Below are 17,015 nucleotides of genomic sequence, written 5' to 3' on the forward strand. Positions count from 1 at the left end.
TGGTGTTGGCTTTCCCTGGTGGGAAGGGTCTTAGTGACAGGATGGGCGCCCTGGTGGGGAGTGAAAGGACAGCTGTGTGTCCTGAGGGAACATGAGCTTCCGTGCGGCAGGACAGAGAAATATGAAAGGAGGAGAGACCTGGGCGCCGGCAAAGCCCGCATTTCGTCTGGGGGGCTGACGTGAACAAGCTAAGCAGACGCTGCCCCTGAGCGGCGGGGAGGGAGGCGGGGGGGGGGTGCTCCACGCCACCGGCTGGCCGGCCGAGCCCCGGGGCCCCGCCTCCCCAGCGCTTTCCTCCCAGAAGCCTAAGCCGGCTCTACTTCCTCCCACCCGCCACGTGACGCTCCGCCCTTCTCCAATATCACATGATTCTCGGGTACACACAGTGCAGTATTCTTCCGCGCTGACGTAGTCCTTACCTTTCGGACCTCCTCTCCAGTTCCTATTGGTCCACTCATCCCTGGAACCTAAGCGTTCCGTGCGTCTCTCCAAACATACGTTTCGTTTCTGCCCTCTTTCCGGAGACCACTTCCTCCGTTTGGGTACTACTTTGTTTTGGTATCAACGGCCGCCTTCAGCGTACCAACACGTTTCGTGAATAGCTCTCCTTGTAATTATCTGCTCTTTTTCCTGTACGTTATTTCCGAAAAGAACTTTTGGAGAGCCAAGTCTCAAATTACGATTACCATCTTCCAGCCATTTTCATCGTTACCTTCCCGGGGGAAACTCGGGAAATGGGTTTTCAGTTATTTTCGACGATAGCAAAAGCCAGCAATCTTTCCTACGCCGCCTGCGTAGCCTCCAAGTTGATTCCAAAGCGATTGCGCTGACGGCGTGAGGGTGGCGGGCAGTAGGTGGTGCTACGCTAGTGGCGTTAGGGCCGTTGCGCTAGTGGCGTAACATAGCAGGCGGGGAGGCTCCTGATGGGCGGGGGCGGGGTTGGTGAATAGGGAAGTGGCCCAAGTCCCGGGATCGCTCCGCCGAATCCGCCCGCGCGTCGCCGCCGTCGCCACCGCCCCCCGTCCCGGCCCCCCCGGGTTCCCTCAGCCCAGCCTGGTCCAGCCCGGTTCCCGGGAGGATGAAGTTCGTGTATAAAGAGGAGCATCCGTTCGAGAAGCGCCGCTCTGAGGGCGAGAAGATCCGAAAGAAATACCCGGACCGGGTCCCGGTGAGGACAGTAGCCAGGGCCGAGGGCGCGGGGCGCTGGCGCTGACGCCACAGCCCGGGCGTGAGTCCGGGACCCGCAGCGCGGGCATCAGGCTGCCGGCTGTGGCGGGGTTGGGAACGAGCCCGAAACTGCTGTCCCTGGGACCGGAGGTGAAAGGAGTGGGGTAGCGGTAGAGCTGGGGGTGAGAGAACGTAGACGCGAGAGACAGACCTTGAGATTCATGTGGGAGGCTGTGGGGCGTTTGACAGTCTGAGCTTCACATGGGGTTTTTGAAATTGAAGCTGTCGGCCCAGACAAGTCACCCCCTTCTGATTAAAGTAACGGTTTGTTACGACGCCCTGTTTAGGGATCCTGGATGTTTAGGTGAATTTGAGTCAGTGGGGTCAGAATCCCTACTCAGGGCTGCGCCGCGTGTTCAGAGACAAAGAGAAATGAGTCTGGGGTAGGTGTGGGTGCTAGGAATGTTGTTGTTTGAGTTCTTGACAGGTGGAGCTGTCGGGCTGTATACCTAATGTCTGCTAATTTTCACCTTCTCTTTAACAGGTGATAGTAGAAAAGGCTCCCAAAGCTCGGATAGGAGACCTGGACAAAAAGAAATATCTGGTGCCTTCTGATCTTACAGGTGGGAACCTGACCCAATACCCGGGTTTGCTTGCTGGGGGTGGGAGTGCAGTCTCTGTGGGAGAAGGCTCCACATAGAAGGTGTTCTTTTGAGGGCATTTGTGATCTCTGACTTTATCAGGCCTTGTATCTTTGGCAGTTGGTCAGTTCTACTTCTTGATCCGGAAGCGAATTCATCTCCGAGCTGAGGATGCCTTGTTTTTCTTTGTCAACAATGTCATTCCACCCACCAGTGCCACGATGGGTCAGCTATACCAGGTATGGTGCCTGGGAAGTAGTGGAGGCTTTGGAGGGGAGTTGGAAGCGCTTGAGAGGCAAAAAGTTTTAAGTCAGCAATTCTTGGATCAACTGGCTTGCTTAGCTCTCAATTTTATATTTGTTCTTAAAATTTCCACATAGTCCTGGGTTGGGGATTTGGACAGGGCCGTGGGAGTAGAAAGAAGAAAGAATAGTGAGCTGGAGCAACTGTTGTGATCCAGACTCTCCCCAGGCCCCTCCCTGTTCCAAGGTAGCAGAGAACAGTTTGAGGTCTTTTTGCCCAAGACTGTTGGCTAGAATAATACTGTTCAGTGTCTAGAGTCTGGAGCAAGTGAGAGGGAGAGTCAAAAAGAATGGTTTTGGAAGAATCTGTCCCAGTGGTGGGTGGTTCAAGTAACTAAAGCCCAGTTGCCTGAACACTGTTACTTTCTGCTTTCACCCCAGGAACACCATGAAGAAGACTTCTTTCTATACATTGCCTACAGTGACGAAAGTGTCTATGGTCTGTGAAGCTGCTGTCCCTAAGGTGGGGGGTCCCATTCTACAAAGAGAGAGGTGGCCCCCCTTCCTTGACCTGCTCCTCCTTGAGGGTGAAACACCACCTCCCTTTTTCAGGACCTGCACTTCCTAATGTTTGAGACTCTCTTCCGGCCCCTTTAAACACAAGGGTTAATGGGGGAGATGGCCTCTAGTACCTACTCTTTCTCCATTCTTCCCCTTTACCACCTTTCCCGTTCTGCTTTAGACTTCTTGACGGTCAATCTCTGTCACATCTGGTGATTGTTTTGGTTTCTGTTCCCTTTCTAACTGCCCAAGGGGCTCAGAACCCCAACAATCCCTTCTTTTCACTACCTTCTTTTTTGGGGGTAGATGGAAGGGACTGAAATTGTGGGGGGAAGGTAGGAGGCACATCAATAAAGAGAAAACCACCAAGCTGAACTGGATTTTTCTTTGTGTTGCTCCCCTCTCCCTTTTGTTCTCCCTCGTAAGTGGTGGGGAAAGAGGAGGTTGGAGGGATACTAGTATATTTTGGTTTGTTTTTATGTTGGGCTTTTCCTTGTGCATAAAAAGTGCTTTTGTTGTGATGGATGGAATACTGAGTATCATTTCATGAAAGTTCAGTTTTATATACGTGTGTATGGATTGGGTCCTGAGGTTATAAAAAAATTGATTTTTTTACTGTGGGTTCCTGTGAAAGTTTGAAAGCACCTGCTTTAGATAAACCATCCAAGTTTGTCATAACCGTTTGGGTTAAGGAGATTTTCGAGTGGGAGCTAGTAAAAGGACTCTGTCCTCAGATGCATGTCGCTTAGACAGACTTTGTGCCGGCGTGAGGGATCCAGTCGAATGTAATCCAGGAGAGGGAGAACACTGGGAGGAGGGAGCCATTATCACCGGGAGAACTTCATCTCCCAGCAGCCTTCTCTCTGTCTGGCCGGAAGTGGGGCGGTCCCCCGGGGGTAGAAAGAAGCCGCAGAATGAGGCAGTATGGTGGCCGAAAGTTCTAACCCCTTCTTTCCCTTCGTCCCCTTCTTTCTTAGCCCCGCCCAGCCTACATTTCCCAGGAGCCTGAGCGCACTCTTCCCCTCTCCCCTCTGCTCCCAATCTCCCCGCCACTCCCCGGGGGAGGAGAGCGGTTTAGTGCGCCTGCGCCAATCCGTGGCTTGCTGGGAACTGAAGTTCCGGAGGCTTATGTAGTGTCCTTTTTGCTGCCCCCGGACGGACTATAATCCCCTTGATGCATTGCGCGTTAGCGCCCGCGAAGGGAGGGGGGAGAGAGAAGGAGGGAGGGAGGAGAGAAGGAGGAGGAGGGAGCAGGCGGCCGGCGGCGCGGGGGGAGGGGGCCCGGTCCGGGAGTGCGGGAGGCAGTGGTAGAGGGAGGTGGCGGCAGCGGCTAGCGGACTCGAGTCACAACCGAGTCGAAGCAGACACCTCCGTGGAGCGAGGCAGTAGGAGCACCGAGCACCGGAGGCGGCACCGGTATCCCCGGCTCAGGGGAGGGGGGCGCCGGACCGGGAGGAGGGGAGGGGGCGATGCTGGAAGCCATGGCGGAGCCCAGTCCCGAAGGTGAGCTCTCGACCGGCACAGAGCGCTTAGCCGGCGGGGGGCGGGCGAGGAATCTATTGGCAAACTTGGAGGTCGAGCCCCGGAGCCCAGCGGGGGAGGGCGGGGAGGGGGTCGGGGGCCTGCCCCTGGAGGTGGGAGAGTGACGAGTTGAGAGACCTTGGAGAAAGAGGAGTGGGAGACTGGGCTGGGGGTTGTTGGAGATCAGGCGCTGTGTGTGTGTAGGGCGGGTGGGGTGGGATGGGGGAGCGGGAGCTGGAAACCTAGAGCTTCGGGGGTTAGGGGCCGAAAGGGCCTCCGGCAGGTTGGGGCCCTAGAACTGGGAGGTTGGGGGAATCTGTGGGCCGGAGAGTTGTTGGGGAGGAAGGATGTAGAAAAGGATTGAGTGAGGAGCTCGGTAGTTCGCCGAGGTGGGGGAGTTTGTGGCGGTGGGGCCGGAGCTCCCGGTAGTTGCCGCCGGAGCTAGCCCGGTGATTGTTGGAGGGGTGGGCAGATAGTTGTGGGGAGAAGAGAGGGTCTGGGTATTGTCTGCGATAGAGAGACCTATGCGGAGGGGTAGTTGTGGGGAGAGGGAGCCGGGAAGCGACGAGAGCTGGCTAGTTTTGGGGGCGGTGGGGCGGGGTGGGGGTTTAAGGCCGGCGAGTTGGGGATGGGGGGGGGTTGGTCGGTCGGCGAGGGTTAGAGCCTGGGAGTTGCGGAGGGTGAGGGGGGCAGCGGCGGCAGCAGCGGGGGTTGCTGGGGAGGAAAAGAGTAGCTGCTTGGGGGGGCTCGAGTTTAGGGGTCCGTAGCCTAGTGACTTGCTGGCGAGTCCGGGGGCAGGGGGGGCGGCGGCCGGAGAGAGCTCGGAACTGGGCCCGGGGGCCCGGCGGGGAGCCCGAGAAGCTCGAGACGGGGAGGGGCCAAAGCCCCGGATGGGGGCGGGGGGACGGCGAAATTGTGGGGAGCGCGGTAAGGGGGGGCAGGTGGGGCCACGTCCGGGTGAGAGCTCTCAGGTCTGTCCCGGCCGCGAAGTGGCGTTGGATGTGTGAGCCCGTGTGTGTTTGGTGGGGGTGAGGGGCGCGCCGGGCCTCGTGCTCGAGTAGAAGGGGCCGGAGGGCGGGGAGCGGTTCGGCGTGGTCATCCTAGACCCTGGGGGCCGGCGGGCGGCGTGTGCGGTCGCGGAGGGCCCGGGGCGGTAGAGCGCGGCGGGGTGGGAACTCCGGGCACTGGGCGCGTGTGAAGGACAGGGGCAGGCGGCAGCCCGGGCTCGGTCCGGGGAGCGGTATGGCGGGTGGGGCGCCGAGAGAGCCGAGGAACCCGGAGTCTAGAGAAACCGTGAGTTGGGGGGGGGGGGCGGAGCGCCAAGCCTCCGGTGGGGGGAAGGGGAGCGCTATAGCGAGGCCTGAGAGGGCGCCGCGCCCAGGCTCCGCCCCGCGAGGGGCGGAAGGGGGAGCAGGGGCGGGTCCAGCACCGCTGGGGGCTTGCTCGCCTGGCTGAGGGACCTGGGAGAGGAGGGATTCACTTGGGACCTCGGAGGTTTGAGAGGTGGGGTTTTACACCGACTCTTTCCTAGTGCCTTGACTCAGCTTTTATTGCTTTCACAGATCCACCTCCTACTCTTAAGCCAGAGACTCAGGTGAGGTTTCCCATTCTTTTGCAGCCCAGTATTACTGTAGGATCCCCTGCTCCTTCTCTCTCCCTCTCCCGCTTTTTCCAGATTTCTCACTCCAGGGACTATGCTTTTGGGAATGTCCCTTGTAAACTCTGTGCTACATATTTTTTTCCTTTCAGCCACCAGAGAAACGACGGAGAACAATTGAGGATTTCAACAAATTCTGCAGTTTTGTTTTGGCCTATGCTGGTTACATCCCCCCTAGCAAGGAGGTAGGGACAGGACAACTGACTGGAGGGTGGTGTCCTAGGGCTGTAGAGGGGCTCTTGAGCTTATGAGACTGTATTACTTTGTAGGCAAAGCCTAAAAATTATATGTAAGACTAGGGAAATGGAAATTTTGGTGGGAAAACTAGTATCTGGAGTGGGGGTGGGATTAATAGATAGGTGGTTTGAGTGCAGTGAATGGTTTTGGGGTGCTCTAAATGGAAGGTGCTTTTGGATAAAAACTTTAGGAAGCTGAAAATGGTAACAAATGAGGCTGTTCAGAAAGAGCTAGAGAAACATGGCTCTGGTCTGGGGGATGCTGTGTTGTGAAGGCAGTGGGCATTGGGGAGATGGCTAGAATTTGAGGTCAGGGGTAACATGGAAGTGTTCAAGAGGAGATGCTGATGGGAATTGGGGTGGGGATAAGTTTTCTGAATACAGTAAGAGTTGGTGGTTTTGGCCGATATTTTGGTCTTTTAAGTTGGGTTTGTATAGGGGCTGAGATGACACTGGGCCCCTTGCTGATCCTGGTCTCTTCTCCCCTTTAAGGAAAATGACTGGCCAGCCTCCGGCTCCAGCTCTCCATTGCGAGGTGAGAGTGCGGCAGACAGCGATGGCTGGGACTCAGCCCCCTCAGATCTCAGAACCATCCAGACCTTTGTTAAGAAAGCAAAGTCATCCAAGAGAAGGGCAGCTCAAGCAGGTCCCACCCAGCCAGGACCCCCAAGGTCCACTTTCCCTCGTCTGCAGGCCCCTGACAGTGCCACCCTGCTTGAGAAGATGAAACTCAAGGACTCTCTCTTTGATCTAGATGGGCCCAAAATGGCATCTCCACTGTCCCCCACATCCCTGACACATGCCTCCCGGCCCCCTGCTGCTCTCACCCCAGTGCCCCTTTCCCAGGGGGACCTCTCCCAGCCTCCTCGAAAGAAGGACCGAAAGAACCGAAAGTTGGGGCCAGGAGGGGGGACAGGCTTTGGGGTGCTTCGGAGGCCTCGGCCAGCCCCTGGGGATGGGGAAAAGAGGTCTCGAATCAAGAAGAGCAAGAAGCGGAAGTTGAAAAAGGCAGAGCGGGGGGATAGACTCCCACCTCCTGGGCCTCCCCGGGCACCCCCCAGCGATACAGACTCTGAAGAGGAGGAGGAAGAAGAGGAAGAAGAAGAGGAGGAAGAGATGGCAGCAGTGGTAGGAGGGGAAGCCCCAGCCCCTGTGCTGCCAACACCTCCTGAGGCTCCTAGGCCCCCTGCCACAGTGCACCCTGAGGGAGCCCCTCCCACTGACAGTGAAAGCAAGGACATGGGCAGCACTGAAACAAGCCAAGATGGAGATGCCAGCTCCAGTGAAGGCGAGATGCGGGTCATGGATGAGGACATCATGGTAGAATCAGGTGAGAAGTTTGGGGCTGCCCAGGGGTAGCTGGGTTGATGGGTTTGGGGGTATTGTGGATCCAAGAGCTCCAGTAGAACACCAAACAAACCTTCTTTTCCCCAGGTGATGACTCATGGGATCTGATCACGTGTTACTGCCGAAAGCCCTTTGCAGGCCGGCCCATGATTGAGTGCAGCCTGTGTGGGACGTGGATCCACCTCTCCTGTGCTAAGATTAAGAAGACCAACGTCCCTGATTTCTTTTACTGCCAGAAATGCAAGGAACTGCGGCCAGAGGCCCGGCGGTTAGGGGGGCCTCCGAAATCTGGAGAGCCCTGACATATGCCATCTCTAGGCTGGAACTTCGAATGGCAACATGACTTGGGAACTGAGCCTCAGGGTCATCAGCCTGTCCCCCGGAGCTGGGATGTTGTCCCACTTCAAGGCAGAAATTCCCAAGGGAGACTGGTTTGGAAATGAGTGATGTTCCTACCCTACCCTTCCTTCCCATCTTGTGGACTTGAACTCGGACGTATTGCAGTTGGGGGTGGGAAGCTGTCTGGGTCCCTAGACACTTAAGCTCTGTCCCTTGGACCTGCCACCGCTCACTTTCTGGGCCAGGGTTGGAATTGGGATGGAGTGGGACAGTTGTCTATAAAACTCTAGTGTAAATATAGCACTCCCCTCCCTCATCTTTTCTTTTATCTCACTCCCCATTTATTCTACACCGGTTGTATTTTTAATTTTGGACTTCTCCTTTTGAGTATGGCAGCTCAGAGGTGGAGTACCAACCAGACCTTGGCCGAGGGAGGAAGGAAAACAGAAAGGTGACGATTCTCTCACTCACCTCTTTTGTTTTTAATAATATTGGCCAGCTGTTTGTACAGACAGCCTTCGTGTTGTAAATAAAGCAGAGTGGGCTCTTTTGTGTTTATAGCCCTCACTGACTGTCCTGCTTGGGAGGGAGGCTTTGGAAAAGCTGGCTGCAGGAGCTGAAACTCACCTCTTAAAAGTCCAAGCTGAAAATGGCCTGGCTCTGCGCCTTTCCCACCAACCCTAGGACCTCGATTGGCTTTGCCCCACCTCACCCCCCCCCAGTCAAGGACCCCCCACAATTCCCACCCTCACCTCCCACATGCACGCTCCAGCGGATCAGAGTTGCTTGGAGCTCGCTCTCTGAGGGGGTAAAGCGGGGTGGGAGTTCGTTGCTTGCCCCCTGAGGGCCGAGGCCAGCCGAGCCAGGGTAGTCGGAGGACGCGGGTGGGGACACACTTAGGGGCGGAGCCGTAGAGAATTGGGAGACCATTGCTGAAAGTGGCAATAATGTGACGAGGGCGCTAGGCGGAGCTGAGAGTCACGTGACCAGTGAGGGTCACGTGGTGGGGCGTTACGGGGAGAGCGGGGGTGGGCTATATCTGGTCACGTGACATGGGGAGAGGTGGGCGGGGCGCTGGAGAGCGCTCGCGACGTCTGCGGTGGCCGTGGCGGTGGCGGCGGAGCCCGCGGCTTTGGGTTGCACCCCACGGCCCGTCCCCATCCCCCCGCCGTCACCCCGCTGAGCCTTGTCTTTTTCCCTTTGCACCTTTCTTGCGCTGGGTCGGCCGCGTTGCTTGCGCGTCGGTTCGCGGGAGTGCGCAGGCGCGGCGGGGGCGTTCAGCCCCGTTGGGTGGGCGGCGGAGCCCGGGAGCGCGCGGGCGAGACCATGGCGGGCAGCGGCGCCGGGGGCGGTGGTGTCGGGGAGACGAAGGTGATTTACCACCTGGATGAAGAAGAGACTCCCTACCTGGTGAAGATCCCCGTCCCCGCCGAGCGCATCACCCTCGGCGATTTCAAGAGCGTCTTGCAGCGGCCCGCGGGCGCTAAGTACTTTTTCAAGTCTATGGATCAGGATTTCGGGTGAGCGCGAGGCCTAGACTAGGAACGACGGGGGCTGTGCTTTTGTGGATTGGGTAATATTGAGGGGCACTGGTCTACTTTGGGACATGCTGGGATTTTCTGGGCTATAGTGGAGCACATCTTTACTATACTCATATAGATTGGCTGTCCCAGGACGGACAAGGTTATGCTTAGACAGATTGAGGCGCGCGGAACTGTAGGAGGACAGACTGGGCTATACTAAACCAGATTAGAGAAAATTAGGCTATACTGGAATAGAGTGGGGCACACTGGTTTATATTTGGGTGTTCTGGTCTGTGCTGAGGTAGATCGATCTCTCCGCTGGTAACTACATTGTGAGTAGTCCTGTAGCACACAGGCTATGTAGGGATATTGTGGACTCTTCTGAGGTAGATTGGGCTATACTGGTCAGGCTTGGGATGTTCTGTCCTATATTAAGGCAGACAGGATAGTTTGGGGACAGTCTAGTCCGTACTAATGCAGAGTGTTCTGTTGGGATGCCATTCTGGTTTCCAGCGGGTTCTATTGATTGATCTTAGTTTCTTTGGGGGCCTAGTTTTTATTGGGACACTCAATACAAGGGCAGACGGGGCTGACGGTGTCTATACCAATACAGCTGGTACAGTCAGCTGTATTGGGATATTCTAGTCTATATTGGTGTAGACAGCTGCACGTGGTAGAATAGATTGGGCTACCCTGGGGTAATTTGGGACAGTCTGGGCTAGACCGGGACTTTAAATAATGCAGAGTAGGCCCTTTTGTGTTTATAGCCTTTGGGACTGTGCTGTCTTGGTCCTCAGTCTCAGCTCTTGAAGGGAGGCTGGATCAGGCTGGGATAGCCTGGGTTATAGGAAAGCTGAACAGACTGGGCTCTACCTAGAAAGACTGTTGGACGTTGGGAAGGTGGTACTGTCTTGGGAGTTACCTTGGATTTCAATGTTTTATTTGTCAGCACTATAATCTGGGACAATTTATTTAACTTTTGTGCCTTGATTTCGTCTGTGAAATGGAGTTAACCAGAGTAAAATGCTTAGTACAGGTGCATGGTACGTTCTCTGTGTGTGGTCACTGCCCTTATTAGCATTGAGTCTAATTCTTAAACTAGGCTATGATGATACAGGATAGAATCACTCGGTAGGCTGGAGTATGCTGAGACTGGATTATGTTGTGAAGAATACAACGTTATGCTGAGACAGATTGGCAGTGACTGGGCTGTGTTGTCACATTGATGATAGGTGGGATTGAGTTGACATATATCCAGGCTCTTAGGAGCGTATTAGGCTAAAGAGTTAATCCGACCAGATATCCCAATTTGGGGGTGAGTGTGTGTGAGAGTCTGTTCAGGGCAGAGTGTGTCATAGTTTATACGTTTATTAGTTTAGCCAACAGGTATTTGTTAATGCTTACGAAGTGTCAGGTACTTTGGTCTGTGGCCGGGGACACGGTGTTGAACAAAACAGGCATTAATGATTTCACTTGGTGATTGAAAAGAAGGTCCGTTGAAGGAACCCATGGGAGAGGTGACCCCCAGGGCTGGGCTTTAAGGTCTGTCAGGAGGAGCAGATTGCTTAGTGCAGAGTTTGTGCCAGGTGAGGCACAGGAGAATGGGGATCTGGGCTTCACCTCTGCTTGGGAGCTCAGTCTAGTGAGGAAGTACTATTCTTTGGTCTAATGGGTAGTTTTATCTAGGGGAAGACAGCACATTTGGACATCTCTCTGGAAGTGAGTTAGAGAAATCTAAGGAAAGTATAAAAGTAGAGATGTAGATGAGGACCAAAGCCTTTGGGGGAAGTTATGTGAGGAATAGGGTGAAAGTTGGAGGGAGGCTGCCTGCAAGCCTCCTAAAGTTAGATATTTGGGGCAGCTGGGGCAACCTGCGGGGAAGCCTTTGAAATTGGACTGAGAGGTTTGAATCAGACTCTAGGAAATCTCTGGAACAGCGCTGAGCCCCTGAGGATGAGCTGGGGAGAGGAGGAGAAATAAGGAAAGGGAATTGAGTTTGGCGATTTCTTAGGTGTAAGTGTTTCAGCGTCAGAGAAGGGGACTTGGACAAGGTGGAGAAAAGCAACATCCTCGAGCTGGATGAAGATTGGGAGAAACTTCGAATGCGGGTGGGAATGGGGGAAGCCAGTCCAGTCTCACTGACCTTTATCTTGTCTCTCGGCAGGGTGGTGAAGGAAGAGATTTCAGATGACAATGCTCACCTTCCCTGCTTCAACGGAAGGGTGGTATCCTGGGTAAGGGGCCCTGCCAGAGAGTCCCTCTGGCATTGCCAAGCTCCTCCAAGCCTCAGCCTGTGCCCGCCCTCTCTCAGTTGCTGGAAGCTCTGGCTCTTTGCCTCCTTACCTGTTTGTTTCTTTGTTTGCTTTTGGCCATGCCCTGTTTGGCCCTCGGGGATCTTAGTTCCCCAACGGGGATTGAACCTGGGCCTGCCTGTGAAAGCACCAAGTCCTAACCGCTGTACTGCCAGGGAACTCCCATCCTCCTTACCTGTTTGGAGAGCCAGCCAGCTGGAGCTCCTCAGCCTTCTCCTTCTGGAGCCTCTAACGCTTGCTGCTGCCTTTTTTGTGCTTTTCTCCAGGCTCTCTCAGGCGCTGTCCCCTTTTCTACTCTTTTCTCTTACTCTCATCTCGTATGCCTCACTTCTCCATTGAGCCGTTTTCTTTTGTTGTTGTTCTTTTTAAACCACTTGCATCTTTCTAGTTAGTGTCATCAGATAACCCCCAACCTGAGACGGCCCCCCCAGCCCACGAGCCTCGGACAGACCCGGCGCCTCCACCGCCGCCTGTACCCCCTCTGCCACCGGAGAGGACCAGTGGCATTGGAGACTCCAGGCCTCCATCCTTCCAGTGAGTCCTTGGGATTCTTGAGCCCAGGGGAGGGAGTTGAGGAGGGAATCCAAGCCCCTTGGGAGGGGAAGCCGAGGATTAGGAGCCTTGTCCCACTGACGCAGGTGGGAAACCCTCTCTGCCCATCTAGCCCTAACGTGTCCAGCAGCCGGGAAAATCTGGAGCCCGAGACAGAAACAGAGTCAGTGGTGTCTCTGAGGCGGGAGCGACCTCGCAGGCGAGACAGCAGTGAGCGCGGCGGTGAGGGGGGCCAGGCCTGGAGGCCGGCTAGACCGGGAGCTGGGGAGGGGTTGGCTCCGACCCAAAGCCCTGACGAGGCTGAGGAGCCCGAGGGCTGGTTCCTGAGGTTCCTGTTCCCCCTCAGCGGGGGGCCACCGGCCCAGCGGCCCCTCGAGGCTGGAGCGCCACCTGGCAGGGTACGAGAGCTCCTCCACCCTCATGACCAGCGAGCTGGAGAGCACCAGCCTGGGGGACTCGGACGAGGAGGACACCATGAGCAGGTGGGGCTCCGTAGGCCTCCCCGGGGTGCCCCTCCGCCCCCGCCGCCACCCCGCCCTCTCCTTTGGCCCCGCGACCACCGCCCGGCCAGCTCCCCGCCTGACCTCCCGGCAGGTTCAGCAGCTCCACGGAGCAGAGCAGCGCCTCCCGCCTCCTCAAACGCCACCGGCGGCGGAGGAAACAGCGGCCACCCCGCCTGGAGAGGGTGAGGGGCTTCTTGTGGGGCAGCTGGACCTCGGGGGAGTTGGGGGCGTGGGCCTTGGTTTTGGGGGTACAAGGCCCAGACAGGGAGAATCCTGGGGCTTGTCCCGGCTTGTTGGAGGCAGTCCGGCTCCTTCCCCTTTACCCACCACAGGCCTCATCCTTCAGCAGTGTCACTGATTCCACCATGTCTCTCAACATCATCACAGTCACGCTCAACATGGGTATGGAGGGCGCCTGGGCCCTGGGGGCTGGGAGGACCTGGTCTCCAGGGTCCCTGGGAGGCATGAGGCTGGCCCTTCCCCTCGTCACCTGGCCTCCCTCCACAGAGAAGTACAACTTCCTGGGCATCTCCATCGTGGGTCAGAGCAACGAGCGGGGAGATGGAGGCATCTATATCGGCTCCATCATGAAGGGTGGGGCTGTGGCGGCCGACGGGCGCATTGAGCCCGGGGACATGCTTTTGCAGGTGAGCTGGGGCGGGGCCACCCGCTGACCCAGGCCGGGGCCCTCAGCCCCTCTCCCCCACCTTTGACCCACCGCCCCTCCTGCCAGGTGAACGACATGAACTTTGAGAACATGAGCAACGATGATGCGGTGCGGGTGCTGAGGGATATCGTGCACAAGCCGGGGTGAGCCTCCGAGCTGGTCTCAGGTCCTTGCTTCTCTTTCTTTGCCTTTCCATCTTTCGTTTTATTATTTTAAAAAGTGGTGAAACATAATGCTCATTAGAAAGTACATAATATGGGACTTCCCTGGCGGTCCAGTGGTTGGGACTCCGCGCTTCCACTGCAGGGGGCGAGGGTTCGGTCCTTGGTCAGGGAACTAAGATTCCACATGCCGCACCGCGCTGCCAAAAAAAAATAATAGAGCAAGAACGTGTAACGAGTGAGTCTGGAGTGAGTTGGTGTTTGTGTCCCCACCGCCTAGATCAAGACCTAGAAGATTTCTGACCCGGGGAGAGCCCCTCACAGTGTCCCTTCCCACTCCCTCCCTCCTCACTCCCCCAGAGGTAACCACTCTCCTGATGCTTTGGTTATCACCACGATGGTTTGCTTGGTCGTTGTCTCACCGGCCATACGTGTGTTTTTGAACAACACAGTTTAGTTTTACCTGTTTTCGGACTTGATCTGAATGGGACCATGCAGCGTATACTCACTTGAATTACTCAGCAGTGTGTTTTTAAGAGTTACCGTGTTGGTGAGTCACCCGCATTGTGGAGCCTTCTACCATCACCTTCTCTGGCCCAGCCATGTCTGTGCTCCTTTTTCTTTTCCCTTTTTTGTCCCTCACCCATTCTCATTCCAGGCTTCCCCACTCCTCAGGCCTCTCCCCTCACCCCAGCTTGACTGGCCTCCTCTTCCTCACAGCCCCATCGTGCTGACTGTAGCCAAGTGCTGGGATCCCTCTCCCCAGGCCTATTTCACTCTCCCCCGAAGTGAGTGATGCTCAGGGGCCTGTAGCTGGGAAGGCAGGGCGGGTGTGGATACCCTTGGCCTCCAGGCTACAGGGAGTGGGTGGGTGAGGGTCAAAGTGGGGCTGGGACAGGAGTCTGATTTGGGGAGGGACAGGGCTGGCTCTCTGGGACTGCAAGTGACCATCTTGGTGGCCTTCGCTCTCCCAGATGAGCCCATCCAGCCGATTGACCCTGCTGCCTGGGTCTCACACTCTGCTGCTCTGACTGGCACCTTCCCAGCCTATCCAGGCTCCTCGTCCATGAGCACCATCACATCTGGGTCCTCTCTTCCTGATGGTGAGCCCCCAGGCCCACCTCATCCAGCCTCCCTGGAAGACCACCCAGTGTGGTGTGAATCCACCGCTCCTTGGCTCTACCTGTCATTCCCTGTTTCTCCTTTGTCAGGCTGTGAGGGCCGGGGCCTCTCCATCCATACAGACATGGCATCTGTGACCAAGGCCATGGCAGCTCCAGAGTCTGGACTGGAAGTTCGGGACCGCATGTGGCTCAAGATCACCATCCCTAACGCCTTTCTGGGTACGGCTGGGCTCTGGGCAGGTGGTGTGGGGAGGAGGAGGAGGCCAAAGCTGGGAGTGGTCCAGGCAGGGGTGAGGCAGGAGCTGGGGAGAAGAACCTGAGGCCTTTCTTTGCCCTGGGCGATCCAGGCTCGGACGTCGTTGACTGGCTCTACCATCACGTAGAGGGCTTTCCTGAGCGGCGGGAGGCCCGAAAGTATGCCAGCGGGCTGCTCAAGGCAGGCCTTATCCGGCACACCGTGAACAAGATCACCTTCTCTGAGCAGTGCTATTACGTCTTTGGAGACCTCAGTGGCGGCTGTGAGAGTTGTGAGTGCCCCTGTCCCAGCCCAGGGAGAGCGGATCTGGCTGCCCCGTCCCGCCTCTCCAACCCCAGGCCTAGCCCAGAAACCAGCCAGGGCCACCGTGGACGCTCAGCAGCGTGCGTCCTGCACTGGGCCCTGCGCTGGCTGATGACGCGCGTGGGGGCTGACGTCCCCCGGTGTTCTGCCGGACGAGCTGTGCGCCACGTGCAGGGTTGTGTCTGCTGGTGGGGAGGGCAGCTTTTTCTGAGTCACATAGAAGCGCGTGGGACTTGTGGTGGCCCTGGCCGAGTTCCTGCCCTGATGGCTGTGGCCGGTGGGACATTTCCTGTCAGAGGCCTTCGTTTTAACCCCCATCGTGAATGGTTGTGGGGAAACGGTTCCCAGTTTCTCTTCATTCGATGTCTTGGGGGTGCTGGCTTCTTAAAGCAGTGATCCTTGGTCTGTTCTCTTGCCTTCCAGACCTAGTCAACCTGTCTCTGAATGACAACGATGGCTCCAGTGGCGCTTCGGACCAGGACACCTTGGCTCCTTTGCCCGGGGCCACTCCCTGGCCCCTGCTGCCCACCTTCTCCTACCAGTACCCAGCCCCGCATCCATACAGTCCCCAGCCCCCACCCTACCACGAGCTCTCGTCCTACACCTACGGCGGAGGCAGTGCCAGCAGCCAGCACAGTGAGGGTAAGTCACCGCCAGATGCCCATACAGCCGGGGCCTGGACATGGGCACCAAGGTGAAGCCAGGGAGCAGAGGCTGGAGCGGGGACTGGGGAGGCCAAGGGACCCTGGGCTGGGGCTCAGTTGCTCCCATCCCCTCTCCCCCCACAGGGAGCCGGAGCAGTGGGTCGACACGAAGCGATGGGGGGGCGGGCCGCACAGGGAGGCCTGAGGAGCGGGCCCCTGAGTCCAAGTCTGGCAGCGGCAGTGAGTCTGAGCCTTCCAGCCGGGGCGGCAGCCTTCGGCGGGGCGGGGAACCTGGTGGGACTGGTGATGGGGGCCCTCCCCCATCCAGGGGCTCATCAGGAGGTGCTCCCAATCTCCGAGCCCACCCAGGGCTCCATCCCTATGGCCCACCTCCTGGCATGGCCCTCCCGTATAACCCCATGATGGTGGTCATGATGCCCCCTCCCCCACCCCCTGTCCCTCCAGCAGTGCAGCCTCCAGGGGCCCCTCCAGTCAGAGACCTGGGCTCCGTGCCCCCAGAGCTGACAGCCAGCCGCCAAAGCTTCCACATGGCCATGGGCAACCCCAGTGAGTTCTTTGTGGATGTTATGTAGAGCCCGTGGTGGGGCCATGTTGGATCTCCACCCTTGGCCTGTCAGTGCTTGGTGCTCCTGTCCTGTGATTGGGTGTCTTGTCAGTCACGTGCTCATTACTCCTCTGGTGCCTGGACTCAGCCTGTCCTGTGGGCTGCTGCCTGCTGTGAGGTTGTTGCCACTGTGACTCTTTCCAGCAGTGCCTGGTTCCTGCCCCTTCCCTCAGGGGTCAACAAGGGACCTTTGGTTATTTTTAGCTTTATTGTTTTTTATAAGCCTTTTGGGGGGTTAAAATAGACTTTTTTTACATTTTTGGGACTATTTTTTTACTAGACATTTTCTCTTTTGTATGAAGAATCCCTGTCTCCTGGGCCCCTTCTTCTAACCCCAAAATGTGACCTCCTACTCCATTTGCCCAGTCGGCTCTGTCCTGCGCAGGGTGGGAGGGTGGTCAGTCGGTGGTACCCTGGGAAGTGGAAGGGGGTTGGTTCCCCTAGACAGCAGTCCAAGAAAGCTGGGGTATTTGGTATTTGGGGGCTGTGTAGCTGCTTTTGTTACTCTATTTATTTTAGTCACTTGTATAAAACACCAAATAAAGCAATAGGGGCAAACTCCCCGTGCCTCTGGCTCCTTTCTTTGGGAGGGAGGCAGGCAGCAAGGGAAAGGACAGAGGTATGGCAGCAGAGC

The 17,015-nt window shown here is 56.9% G+C and overlaps 3 protein-coding genes across 7 annotated transcripts; all 3 read left to right on the top strand.

Annotated features, from left to right (window-relative positions):
* The first annotated feature begins 940 nt into the window (after positions 1-940).
* Positions 941-2,986, top strand: GABARAP (GABA type A receptor-associated protein). Its single transcript, XM_007166461.2, has 4 exons — positions 941-1,168; positions 1,712-1,790; positions 1,929-2,047; positions 2,492-2,986. Exons 1-4 carry the CDS (start codon positions 1,079-1,081, stop codon positions 2,555-2,557), a joined length of 354 nt encoding a protein of 117 aa, XP_007166523.1. The 5' UTR covers positions 941-1,078; the 3' UTR covers positions 2,558-2,986.
* Positions 2,987-3,874: 888 nt separating this feature from the next.
* On the top strand, positions 3,875-8,271 carry PHF23 (PHD finger protein 23). 2 transcript variants are annotated; one of them, XM_007166462.3, is made up of 5 exons: positions 3,875-4,114; positions 5,695-5,726; positions 5,882-5,974; positions 6,518-7,355; positions 7,460-8,271. In XM_007166462.3, the coding sequence occupies exons 1-5, from the start codon at positions 4,081-4,083 to the stop codon at positions 7,672-7,674; spliced, it is 1,212 nt and encodes a 403-aa protein (XP_007166524.2). In that variant the 5' UTR covers positions 3,875-4,080; the 3' UTR covers positions 7,675-8,271. The 2 variants fall into 2 exon arrangements, with proteins under 2 accessions (XP_007166524.2, XP_057391600.1); XM_057535617.1 differs by lacking the exon at positions 3,875-4,114 and adding an exon at positions 5,114-5,135.
* Positions 8,272-8,781: 510 nt separating this feature from the next.
* DVL2 (dishevelled segment polarity protein 2) lies at positions 8,782-16,950 on the top strand. Of its 4 annotated transcripts, none has more exons than XM_057535451.1 (15): positions 8,782-9,231; positions 11,399-11,468; positions 11,935-12,080; positions 12,211-12,320; positions 12,445-12,580; positions 12,693-12,783; positions 12,934-13,003; positions 13,109-13,248; positions 13,335-13,411; positions 14,105-14,217; positions 14,404-14,532; positions 14,641-14,772; positions 14,901-15,080; positions 15,536-15,754; positions 15,901-16,950. In XM_057535451.1, exons 1-15 carry the CDS (start codon positions 9,038-9,040, stop codon positions 16,347-16,349), a joined length of 2,256 nt encoding a protein of 751 aa, XP_057391434.1. In that variant the 5' UTR covers positions 8,782-9,037; the 3' UTR covers positions 16,350-16,950. The 4 variants fall into 4 exon arrangements, with proteins under 4 accessions (XP_057391434.1, XP_057391435.1, XP_057391436.1 ...); XM_057535452.1 differs by having other exon boundaries at positions 12,211-12,308; XM_057535453.1 differs by having other exon boundaries at positions 14,150-14,217; positions 15,901-16,946.
* Positions 16,951-17,015: the final 65 nt, after the last annotated feature.

This window comes from Balaenoptera acutorostrata, chromosome 20 (genome assembly GCF_949987535.1).
Source record: "Balaenoptera acutorostrata chromosome 20, mBalAcu1.1, whole genome shotgun sequence".
NCBI classification, from domain to species: Eukaryota; Metazoa; Chordata; class Mammalia; order Artiodactyla; family Balaenopteridae; genus Balaenoptera; species Balaenoptera acutorostrata.